Genomic DNA, 13,058 nt, shown 5'->3' with positions numbered 1-13,058 from the left:
AATGGATAGAACTGAAAAAAGAGGTTTGTTTTTTTCCACATATATGAAGGAAAAAAGATTGTCCTCTTTGCAACTGTTTTAAGCATAATGTGTCATGATAACCTTGTACTCTTGGGCAACAAGGGAATTAATTTATTTTCCCATTGTAATGTTCATATGCTTCATGTTAAGTTAGTAAGAAATGTCAGATGACTTAAACTTTTAGAAAGTTTGCTGCATGAATCTTTCATATTTTGGTTACAAAAATGTATTTTAGATTCCATGTCTTCAGCCATGTGAAATGTTCGTAATGTTTTGAGATGTCCTTTCATATTAAGTCTTTTTTTCAAAGTTAACCTGAATATCAAAAATAACTAAGACCATTCTGTTTTCTGCAGTACTTTGGAAGCTTGCTTGTAATATTCTGCGTTGAACTGGCCTGTGGTGTTTGGACCTACGAGCAGGAAATAACGGTGAGTCAGAAAAGGAGGCTGCATTTTTTTCAACAGAAGAAAACAAGTAATTCCATTAGCTAGCTGTTTTCTAATTGCTGTAGTGTTTACCTTTGTTCATTATTCTGACAGTCTCATTTCATGTGACTGCCTTTTTTTTTTAAACAGAGAGTTCTTCTGGGAACGGTTTCTGTCTGGGAGGTCCTCTCTGGGTTTCTTCCCACCCCCTCTATATTTGAGAGCCAAATCCTGCAGCCCCTGATTTAAGGACTTGATTTTTTGTTAATTCTTGCTTAGGCAGATTCTCATTGAAGTCAGTGGACGTTTTGAGGATAAAGTATGAACTTCAGGCTTAAGATAAGTATTTTGAGAGAGGAGGTGTGCCCCAAAAGTTCTTCATGTTTTAAAGAGCTATAGCTGAGTGTACTACGTTGTAAACAGTGTATTCTTTCAATGGAGGACTTGCTGTCTGCCGAAATCTTCGTGCTGCCTCCACAAGCTATAAATGCCAGTTTTAAGCAAAACATGTCTTAGCTATAAAACACTCTTCTGTAAACTTGTGAAGAGGTTTTATCTCTGTCTAGTTTTTATAGCTGTACCAACCTTTAATTTTCAAACTGAAGACTTATAACCATTGTGCAAGAAAATGGCTAAGTGTTGAGCAGAAATTAAACTGAAATGTTATTCTGCTGGCTGCTATATCCTACGTCTTGTACTCAGTCTGGTACATTTTTATGAATAGAGGGACAAATATTTTCTCTGAGCTGCCAAGATATGCCCAACATACTGGTTTTTCCAACAGTGAGTAGCAATTACATTGCAGTAAGATGGGAGGGAGCCGCCTTGATGTTTACACGGTACTGGGACCAAAGGAATTTCTGGCAGATTTGAAGTCTGTGGCAGCACTTTGCATGAGCATTCATTCCCTTGCGGTACAGATTCCAGAGGGATGTTCTAATATAACAGCGATTAAGGCTATCCCTTTACTTTAAATGTCAGCTTACGTTGATGCATTTTAAAATTGGGAATGCGGACAAGAGGCATGCTTCATCCTATGGGCACAACTGCCCTCTGTGGGGGTTTTGCCAAGGATGACATTTATAACTAACATCCATCTTTCCACAGAAATCTTGTCAGTGGAAGCTGCCTGAAATAACATAGCCTTCAGTGCTCTGGTACATGCTTTCTCCAGCCTTAACTATTCAGTTAGTGAACCTGAAGTTACGGTGTGTTTTAGCGTGACCCCCAAGCTTTCGGTTACCTGCTATGCTACTGAAACCCAAACCTGGGACAGTTTGATAAAAGCTGGCATAGCCCTACCATATGTTAAGGCACTAGTGATGCTGCTTCCCTCTAGAAAAAAAACATGGCTGTTGCTGCACCTCTTTGCCAAAACAAGCAGCGCTGAGCTCCATGTCTGTGCCTTCTGCAGTGGGTCACAGTGAACCCAGATACTCCACGCCTCTCCTGTTCTTCCTCTTTCTCCCAAGAGTTTGAGTGTATGAACGTGAGCGTGCAAATAGAACAGAAACAAATCTCTTCAGCAACTGCTTTTCTTTTTTTGTCTCTTTTCTTCTCTCCCTTTATTTTTTTTTTTTTTTAATTCCTCATCCCCTGAAATACTTTTGTTTTTTTTTTTTTGTTTTCTCTTTCCATCTGATGTCCTCTTACTTCCTTTGTCCTAACATTATTGCTCTTTGTGTGATGAGGTGGGCCAGACTCAGGTTTCTTGCTGCTGAGACCTGAAGGGAATTTGACAGTCTGGAAAAGCACAGTTGTTTTTCAGTTGTTCTTTCACACCTGTGCAGGTCAATTCCCTAGAGCATGCTTTCTCCTGCTTTACTTGACAAAGATGATAAGACTCCCTCTTATACCCATGGGGTGACTTGATGTCATGTTCAGCATAGCATGAAATCACACAAGCCCCTGGTGGGTTTCAGAGAATCAGTTGGCATTAGTGTAGGTGGGTGGGTGATGTTGTCAAAAATGTCACCGAGGCATAACCGCCTCTGCTGATCCAATATGGGCTCTCCTTGGCGTGTGGACAAGTTGTAAGAGTCCTTGTATAAACAGTTTTCCTTCCAGCTCATGATAGGTCTCAGCGTGAAGTGTGCCTCATGACTAATTTATTCCACCCACAAGACTGAAAAGTCAGTGTGGGTTCTCGGCTTACTTGGGCATTGGTCAAGCCTTGAGACTCATTAGAAAAATAATAATGAGTAGGTAGATCTTAATGGCAAACCGAGCTTTACAGAACTTACGCTAAAATCAAACCAGCACCTCTAGTTTTTGTTTGTCTACACACAACACAAGTGTTGGTGTATAGTCAAACAAATGCATCTCAAGATCATGTATTATTGTGCACTACTGCATGCGTGAGCTGATGGGAAACTATTTAGTAGGTACATCAATGTCCTTAGTTTGACATATTGGCATTCTTGGAGCAGTCAAACACATAGATTCCAATATCCCTCCTTAGCTCCAGAATTCAAATTGCCTTCCTACAGTGGGGTTTAGTTTGTTTTGACTTGCTTTTAATTTCCTTCTCTCACTTCTTGATTTTTTTTTTTTTCCCCTGCTTTCCATTGTTTTCATAAAGAAGTTGGACGCCTTGTGTTACGTGCGTAACCTTGGACTGTATTCAACACAAATAAGATAATAAAAAAACAGTCTCGCAAATATGAGCTTAATTGCAGCGATAGCAAATCTTATCCAAAGAAAGCAGAGTGCTAACTTCCAGCGCAGTGGCAAGAGAAATGCATTGAGTACAAAACCAAATTATTTTATTACAGTGATCAGTGTAAATGATTGTGGTAGAAATATTCTGTGATACTGTTTTTAAGTATTTTTAATACTCTACTGCTAACATTTTTCACGTGGACAATTGTGAATTCAATGCTTTACAGCTTAAGAAATAAAAATTTTGCGGAGTGAAAGGTATGTTAAATTTCTGCACTATTATTAATATATTCATATTAATGATATATGAAGCTTTACCAGGATGTCAAAAATGTAGTATAACTTAGCAGCGGCAATGAAATATTATCAAATGGTCTTATTTGGATGACAGGGTCAGGCAGGCAGTGATTGTTCCTGTATTTTTGTAGAGCATCTAGCACGACAAACACCAGGCTCCTTGGGGAAGTATTGTGATAATTTTTTTTTCTTAGGTTACATTTATTGCTATTTGCAGAATGCCCTTACTGTTCGCTCCAAATGGAACGGGATAGCTAAGTCACAGCCGCTAGAGGAGCTGGGCTCCCCCGCACTCAAATGAAAGCTGATACTACAATTGTGATTTCTTTCACCATGACTATTAAGGCTAATGGGAACAAGGCAAAAATCAGCATGAATGGTATGTGTGCCTAGAAGGGCAACTGCAAAGTCTTCAGCTCCTTGTTTTAGTTTGGCACACTGGAATTTGTGCTGCTGAGCAGAAGTTAATGTCTTATCTTGACTCTTAACTGTATTGTATGCCAGGTGCCATAGCACTTGCTTCTATTGTTTCTAATAAATTACTAACTGAGGGTCATAGTCTGACAATGGAGAGCACCAGCTCCTCACTTCTGAATAGTCAAATTTGAAAGAAATATACTTGGAGAGTCCTTCTTTCAGAAGAAAAGATTTACAAGGCCATGAGTGAGTGTGAAGAAAAATGTTCACAGAGCCTCGTTGTCTACACTTCCTTGTTACCGTTCTTTAGCAAGAAACTGAAATCAGGTACATTCAGGATACATGCGTGCGGAACTCCAGGCAAAGCCAGAAAGCCACTGAAAAGACTCTCAGGGTAGAATTCATCTCAGTTAATTTTATATATTTAGAAGTTAGAAGTTTAAATCTAAGTTTGTCACCTTAGACAGTGAAGTTCATTTGAGACTTCAATGGAATTATTCATCTGCTCTGTTTAAAATATTTATCTTAAGATGAATTGCGCCCCATATGACTGCCTGTTTCTTTCTATTGACTAAGACGACACCAGGGAGATACCTAAATTGGGGCAGAAAAATGCCATCTACTGATTACTGGGATGGGACTTGGTTGAAGTTTTATGCCAGGTAAAAAAATCTGGTAATGATACCATCAAATCGTACCCGGCTATCTCCGAATCTCTCCAAAATGCACCTCCTTTTCTAGTGTACATTAATTTGTAAGCAAAGGTTACAAATAACTTTTTCCTGATATTTTAATAAAGGCTCATAAAGTTTCAATATTGTAAAAACTGAAGCACTTGTTTTCCTGTTTTATTTGAATACAACATTATTTTGGTCATCGCACTGGAAAGATCTCAGAATAGATGGAAGTTCTGGGTTTGGAGCCACAAGCCAACTGCTCTGTTGTATGAATCGCTTTTCTTTCCTTGCTTCAGGTTCCAGTGCAGTGGTCCGATATGATCACGCTGAAAGCCAGGATGACCAATTATGGCCTACCTCGGTACCAGTGGCTGACCTACGCTTGGAATTTCTTCCAGAGGGAGGTAAGATGACAGTTAATCATGAGCTGAAGTAATACATGCTCGGTAAATGTTTATTTGCTAAAGGAAAAGGTTTGTTTTTAAGTGAATAAGTAAATAAATGCAAGTTCATTTCATGTGAAACCCTGTAGCGATGATATCTTTTTAACATCACTTGATACCCAATTCTTGAGCTTTTGTAGGCCCTAAAGACGCTAAAACACCAAAAAAAGTATGTTACTAAATTCAGTTAAATTGCTAACATTGTCTCCTCCTTTGCCAGTAAGGTTCGGACACCAGCGTCTTTTAGGATTATTATAACATTTAAGAATATGATGTATATAAAATTAAAAATCTGCAGGTAAAGTAAAATGAACATTTCTATATGCTGTTTTAATATTAAACTGTGCTCCCCTTCCTGTAGGCTCTGTTAGTTTCCTTTCACGGAGCTGTCATAGTTAAGATATGTGTTTAGCTGGAAATGAGTGGGAAAGGAAGTTTCCAAAAAGATGCCAACACTGTCTCTTTGGCTAAAGTTAGAGAAAGTGATCAGAGATTTTATTTCCTTTGACTGGGGGGGACGGGAAACAAACCAAAAAGCTGCCTTGTATTCACAGATTTGCCCTCTAGTCTACAAAAATTCAGAACTGTTTTTAAAGAATGAAGTATTATGTTACAAAAACATGAAATTGCCCAAGGTAAGACCCATTAACTCCAAATATAACTCACGTGCCGGAAGAGAACTCTTTAAATGCCTGTCATTGTGCTGCCCTTGTTGAAATGTTGAAATCTATCATTGTTGCACAGATTTCCTGTTTATTTAAACATTTCCTGGCAGCACTCGGTTAGCCTGTATTTATACTAAAACCTGAAAGAAGGACTACATGAGGTTAAACAGCCCCCACCCTCTCCAGTCCCCTGCTCTGGCTATGCCAGTGCTCTGTGAAAAAGAGTAATCCTTCATACACAGGTAGAGTGTTTGTGTCTGTTCTGTACCTGAAATAACATAATCAAATGGTCTCGATTTCCCTGAATGCAGCTGATACTGCATCTTGGTTTAAATGTAAATGTTGAATAAATTAAAAGCTGCCTCTTACACTCCTGGTTGTTGTAGTGTCATCATAATGGCTGGTTTTAAAATGAATCTTAGTAATAAAACTTCAAGCATGCCTTAACTCTTCCAGGGGAGAATAAGTTCCTTTTAGAAGTTAGATTTGCTATATTCCATCTCTGACCAAAGGAATGGTTTGGGGAAGGTTTGAAGTGAACTGAGAAGGCTCTTTCACAGCTCCTAGTTAATTGGTGGGCTCTCATTTTTAGTCTGTCTACTCATAACTTGGACGATGGATGTGTGAGCCTGGTATGTGCTTTATGCCTGAATGAGCACTATGCTCGGGGTCCTTCTTCCGTCAGCATTACAATTTTTTTTCCTAAAGAAAAAAATTGTAATTACAATTTTGTTCCCAAAGATTCAGCCCTGATTAGCTTTGTGCTCTTTCTTCTGTATCTTTTAATGTCTGAGAGATGGGAAGTGTATATTCATCTCAACCCCCTTGCTGGTCTAATATCAGAGTTGTGACTATGCTAAGGAAGATGGGAAGGGTCAGTTGAAGTCAGGAAGGAAGAACTGGGTGGGGGGAAGAAAAGATTTGAGAGTAAGAAAAGGATGTTTAATGAGGTTGTCTTTGCAATTACAATGGGGAGCCAAAGCTTGAGCTTTCCTTAGTCCCACGTTGGGAGGATTTTGACTGACTAACGAGCTGGTAGAAACAGAGACATTAAAGCTATGGTGAAAAAGGAAGAAGTGGGATTTGTAAGAGGACTGGTGAAGTCAAGGCACAGTGTGTGCCAGCATGGTGTCTGGGCACCGATCTGCTTGATTGTGACCGAGGAGTGGCATGGTATACAGGACTCCGGCTCTGAAGCGGGAAAAGGGGGCAAATGTTCCCAAGCCCATGGATGAAAGGAACCAGGTGTTGAATTACAAACACTCAGGCTGGCGCTGGAGAACATCCAGACAGAAAAAAGCAGCACCTTGTTCCTGCAGCAAGGCTTTTTTTCAGTCATATCAAGTCCCCATCCGATGCTGAAGAAAATCTAATGCTTCAGCCCTGTTTTATGTGAAAGCATCTAGGGATGTGGTAGGCTGGTCATTTGGCTTTAAATCTCTCTGTGTGCTTTGCAGAGAAGAAGACAGGTTGTTAGTACTGGTGGTTTTTATAGCCAATTATGGCTTCTCTGCTTTGCAGCCAGACTTCCTACTTTTATGGTTGATTCTGTCGCAGTGTTTATTTTAGTGTGATACCACTTCCTTCCATTTTCCTTTTTGCTTTCAGCATTTGTGATTTCTATGCCTTTTTGCTTACTTTTTTCATCTTATTTTCTTGTTTCCATATTCAGATAAATCTATGCTTTTTCTCATCTGGTTTTCAACAGATGTGTCCATAGTTGTAGGAATAATCCTCACTAGTAAGACCTTAATCATCTTTTCCTGCTACTTCCTTCAGCCACAGGTATACTTGTTCGTTAGTCACCCTTTTGACATGAAATTATCATATGTTAGTTCCTTGTAGAAGGATAGCAGAATTACAGGGTAGGACAATTTCCATGAAGCATCTGTTGAGGGAGCAGTTGGGATTTAAAGGACAGAGCAGTATCATTGGCTGTTTCTGAGGTCTTCATTGGTCACTACATTACATTTTCACGTTGCTTTTATGTCAAAGTACAGGAAAAGAGGATACATGGAAGCTCTTGCAGATGTTTTTAGTCCTACGTAAATATTTTGAAAGTTGTTAATAGGAATTTATTTAGCTTTTTTGATGGCCTACTTTTATGAAGAAGTAGCATCATTATTGCTGATCTCGGCTAATCCTTCCTTTGCAGTTTAAATGTTGTGGGGTGGTGTACTTCACAGACTGGCTGGAAATGACAGAGATGGACTGGCCGCCTGACTCCTGTTGTGTCAGAGAGTTCCCAGGATGCTCTAAGCAGGCACATCATGAGGATCTCAGTGACCTTTATCAGGAGGTAAGAAGAAAAATGTGGGTATTTCGGAAGGCTTTGTACATTCTTCCTGATCAAGTCATTTTCCAAACTCATCACTTGCAGTGCAGCAGAAAGGTTTGTAGAGTAATTGTGTTTATGGAAAGTGTTTATTGTGTTTGTTTATGTTTATTATTTATTAATGCTGAAGAGGGGGGAGGAGGGAAGAAAGAAAGAAGGAAAGAAACAAACAACCCACCCATCCACTCTTACCTGGAAGTGAGATAAGTTAGTAGCAACGCAGTTAACATACGAGATATGCTTAAACATTGAGGTATTTGTTTTATATTGGTTAGGTTGGAGTTGGAATTCACTCCAATCAAAATAAATAAATAGTTCTGGTGTAATGTCCAGTCTCTAGCTTGCCAAACTAAGATAAATTCTCCTTACCCTATGGTAATGAGGACTCTAGTGGTATGTACAGTGAAGGATGCTTTTGAGAAGTCCTTTGGAAGATGAGAGCTCTGTTGTTAACAGGGCTCATGCAAGGAGGCAGGTAATTCCATTGCTCCGCTGTGAGCATGCTTAGAAACTTTGTGTGAAAATGCTCTTTCTTTCTAACTCTACTACATTACAGAATGATTATTGTTTTAAAAGAATAAAAAAAAGCCTTAATTTTTTTAAAAAAAATTACATTTTATTTAAATTTAAATTTTAAAAATTTAAAAAATTTCTCAGGAGAAGACCTATTTGACCTCAAAGTGGGTAAGGGAGGAAATCATGGTAGCAAGTCATTACCGTTCTTAGGGTGAAAATTATAAAAATAAGTAAACATGTTCTCTACTAAAACTCTTTTAACTGTTTTCACAAAAATATTATAAAAAATCACCTTTGTCTGGAGGTTGCTTTGCTACTTACCTTTTTCTTTTTTTTTGTGCTAGCAGACCTCTGAAGACCTTTAATTGTGTATTCAGTAATATCAGAATGACCAACAGTCCAGGTAGTCCAGTAGTGACAAAAAGCATGTCTCAGTCAAGTAGTTACAAGGATCTGAGAAGAGATGAATTCTTCGTTTGCTTGCTTTAAGAGTAATACAGGGTGCATAGGAAGGAGAACGGGCCTGAGAAGCATGCTTTCAGCTGCTGCAGCATGAACATTTCCCTAGTGGACAGTGCAACTCTGTGTTATGGAAGAGCACCTAAAGAACCATTTTATCTTGTCCCAGTCTCTTACTGCTGCTCAAGACTCTTTCTTACAAGAATCTGTTATGTGGCTCTTGTTCAGGAGCCCTGAAGAGATACCTCCAAAGCAGGGGAGATTCACTATATATTCACAAGCCAAGATGAATATTAGCTATTGCCAGGAAACAATCGAGTTTTTAGGAAATGGCATCACTGATGTGGAGTGATTTGCTAGATTTGTATGGCATTGATTCTATGCGCAGAAATTATATAATCTATTCTGGACTTTCAGACATCCATCCTAGGCCTCGCGTGCTTCCACTACGAAGAGAGAAGGTAGAGCTGCCAAAAGGCAGGTGCCTCAGAAGGCCAGTCTGTACTAGGGAACCTTAAAGATAGTGGCAGAGGCTGTTTTCTTTCCACCAGCTACTTGTAGAGCCTCTCCTGCCTTATGGCAAGGCTTACAGCACAGGCAGCACTGGTTACACTTTAGAAGTGTCAGTCTCTGAATGGGAAAGCCATTCAGGCTTCTTCTGGGGCCTGCCAATGTCTTCTTCAAGAATATATAAGAAAGAACTGTGGCTCACTCTGCAATAATGGTTGTTTTTTGTAATACTGTTGCCAGTATTGATACCGTACAGCCTAACTCTACCATAGAGAGCCCTCAAGGAGTGAGATGTATAGAAGCTGCAGAACGTTCATTTGCCCTAAGTGTCTTTCCTGCTTTTGTGAAAAGGCAAGCATATGTAATTTTTGAGCTCAGGAAGCTCAGAAATTTCTGAGGAGGAGTACTAGTCACGGGAGTGTCTTGTGGATACTGCAAGGTTTTCTCATCTCATCTCTGCTGCTAACATTTCATTCCCACAACTGTATTCCAGGAAAGTGGTTCTCTGTGCACTTCGTATGTTCAAGTTCTTTTGGTTCTACTTAGCCAAAGATGATGATGATGTAGAACACAAGGGCTCTGAGACCCACCTGATAAAAAGAAAGGCTGCCTGGCTTTTTTTCTAAAAGAAACCTGAAGGGGACATTTCTGGTTCTTTGTATGTGTTCAACTCTTAGCAAAAATTTATTTTTGGTTGTCTAGTGCAGAATCAGTTCCAAAAAGGGACAGGCTGTTTTCTGTTTCACCAGCCACAAAAATACTCCATTGCTCTTTGAGATATGTACAATATTCGGTTGGCAGAACATTTTTTTTCCATGGTGCTTTCCTGTGGGTTGTCTCGCAGGCTCGTATACTATACTTGCTAATATGTTTATCTATATCATGCAAAACCAACTTACACTTGCAAGGCTAATCTGTCTGACTTCTGCTTTGGAGAACTGAAGGAGAAAAGATTTTTTTGAAAGTGATTCAAAACAAACTTGTATAGTCTGGTAGTTTGAGATTAGCCTCACTAGCCTAAAACTGGCTTATGTAAATGCTTCACAAGTCCATTCTGGTACTTCAGAAAATTTTTTTTGTAGTACTTCAGAAAACTGAAGTTTGGTTTGGCTGGGATTCATAAAATTGTTTTGTTGTAGCTGTGCTGTAATTTTCTGCTGGGATCTCAGAGCTTTCTGTAGTCTAAGTTGGAATCCTTCACAATACAATTTTTGTAGAAAGAAAGGTGGCTATAGTTCTGCTTGAGAGTATTTTTGGCAGAAATCATGTTTCCCCTGCTGGATTTTGAAAGCTGTTTTTCAAATGTGTTAGTCTTCTTGGATTGCTTTTATTCTGACAAGCTTCGCCTTTGGTGCAGTTCACGGAACAGACTAACCTGAGAAAGAGCGTGGTTGTGAGGGAGGTGCATCAGATGACAAAGTGTCCTCAGAGGTTCGTTGTGGTCTGAGGACAAGGACAAGAGGTCTGCCCGTCAAAATTGCATGTTCAGTATTTTTTCTTTTGTTTTCTAGCATAATTTTGAGTATACAACAGATCTGTTGAATATGCTGATGGTTTATCTGTTCTACTCCGAGAAGTGCCTTATTTAAGATCTGGTTCTTATTCAGTGATGTTGCAGTAAATCAGAAATATATGTTTTGTTTCCATTTTAAGACTGAAAATATAAAATGGCCGTTGTAATGAATATGAATCAGGCCTTTAATCCATAGCTCTGTAGGAGTTTGAAGCTAATTCTTCTGAATGATCACTGCAAAGTTTTATACTGTTTTTGAGTTGTCAACAAGAGCTCCCTATTTCATGACAAACTTTTACTTTTGCTGAGGAAAGTATATTTATGTACTCTTTAATTGCAGGCTACCAACTATGAATGTGTCGCGCAAGCAGAAATAAAATACATGAATGTGAGGATAACAGGGGTGGCTGGATATTTCTCAATTTTGAATCTGATTTTGAACGTGTATTAGAGCAGAACTGTAAGAACATCATTAAATGGAGGGAGGCAGTCAATCTAGATTGGGCATAATTTGTCTCAGTTATGTGTCTGTACTGCAGGAGATGTAGGCATTAATGTTATTGCTCTCTGTTAATGGATGTTTCCTCTAGGCAACAAATGAACTGAATTTGAATACTGCTGTGGTTGAGCATTTTTAAATTGTGACCAGAGTGTACCTTCATCCCTTAAAGTTATCAAAAGTATTAAAATGCAGCCAGTTTCTCTGTAATTAAAAACAAATTTGGAAAGTAGTCTAATTACAACACTGTGTTCTAGTTGAAGGAAAAAAGACACCGATATGACAATTTTTGTTCCTCATCAAGATCCATTACATTGTTTTCGCTACAGCATGGAGTTTTGTTGTTTTTTTTTTTCCTTTTCAGATTTCAAAGAATCCACATTTACTCCTTGCTCTGTCTAAACTGTGTTAATATTTATGAACTATGAAATGACGAATGGAGCAAAGATGTTGAGGTCCTTTAGCTTACTCTGGTACAATTGATATATACTACGTTACTTTTATTTAGATCCTAAATGAGAATCTGTTGACTGCAGTGTGAATTTTGTGTGTGAGGCAAGAATTGGGCCTTTCATCAAATACAGTCAGGACTGTAACATTTGAAATTGTTGGCTTTAGGGAATTTCAGTGTGATTGAAAACTGTTATTTATCATGTTCTGTCTTCAGATTCTGTCACTTTGATCAATTGCTTTCTTTTCATAGAAAAGCTATAAGAAATATGTCGTAAGGATACAAACGCAAAACTGACATTTTGAAGACAATGCCCATTTTGATGAGTTCCTGATGTCCTCTGCTGGGACCAATGCCTTTTGGTACCCGTGGCGTTATCCCATTCAGATTATTACTCTGAATTTTCCCTTGGTGGCTGTGCACCTTTGATTTCTGTGCTGTGAAATGTTTTAAAGTTTAGAATAGAGAATAATAATGGCCTAGAGTAGCTCAGGACCTTCTCTTCAAAGTTTTATCCTTTCTAAGACTGGGCATAACCTTTTCTGAGCAGCAAGCACCATAGCTTGTGTTTACGCTGTTGTCCAGTAGTTCCCAGAGCCAGTGTCTCTGTATGTCGTTGCTGCCTTACGAGGGCTTCGGAGCTTTCCTCAAGCCTTGTACAGTAATTATTTGTCCATTTAAGCAAACTCTGGAGCATGTGCTGATGGATTGAAAAGAGATGAGGAGTCAAAGAGCAACTGCTCTTTCTAAATTTCCATTCCTAGGAAACATTAACTTGTGATGTTTTAACATACTTTTTGTTCATCAGACGTTTTCTGTGTAAATAATAATAGTAATTATTATTATTATTTAAATAATTGCTTTGGATTTACACCTGCTCGGTGCTAGGGAGAGGTGGTGTATGTGACCATCATCCTAATACAGCATGTGGTTGGTAAGGTCTTTCGAGCAGGGTCTAGTGGCAGGGTCTAGTGCATGCCTGGGTTTGTGCAGCCCCTGGTGCAGGGTGGGTTGTTACAGCTACTCTCACAGTGGTTAATGAAACAAAACAAGGCAGTGATACAGTGAGGTGACTTTCAAACTCAAATGTCTGCACAGCCTGCATTGACAGAACGGTCAGTGGGATGTGTATTAGTACTTGCATTGCTTCAGAGTTATAGGTAAAC

At 39.0% G+C, this 13,058-nt stretch overlaps 1 protein-coding gene across 1 annotated transcript in view; it reads left to right on the top strand.

Annotated features, from left to right (window-relative positions):
* The first annotated feature begins 367 nt into the window (after positions 1–367).
* Positions 368–13,058, top strand: part of TSPAN12 (tetraspanin 12) — a 15,682-nt gene continuing 2,991 nt past the window's right edge. Inside the window, exons 1-3 of the mRNA XM_009580173.1 lie at positions 368–452; positions 4,798–4,905; positions 7,765–7,908. Coding sequence (XP_009578468.1) covers positions 4,819–4,905; positions 7,765–7,908 — 231 coding nt within the window. The 5' untranslated portion in view covers positions 368–452; positions 4,798–4,818. The remainder of the gene's footprint in view (positions 453–4,797; positions 4,906–7,764; positions 7,909–13,058) is intronic.

Source organism: Fulmarus glacialis, unplaced genomic scaffold, assembly GCF_000690835.1.
Source record: "Fulmarus glacialis isolate BGI_N327 unplaced genomic scaffold, ASM69083v1 scaffold930, whole genome shotgun sequence".
Classification (NCBI taxonomy): domain Eukaryota; kingdom Metazoa; phylum Chordata; class Aves; order Procellariiformes; family Procellariidae; genus Fulmarus; species Fulmarus glacialis.
The sequence above is the reverse complement of the archived record's forward strand: the minus strand, read 5'-3'. Positions and strand labels throughout refer to the sequence as shown.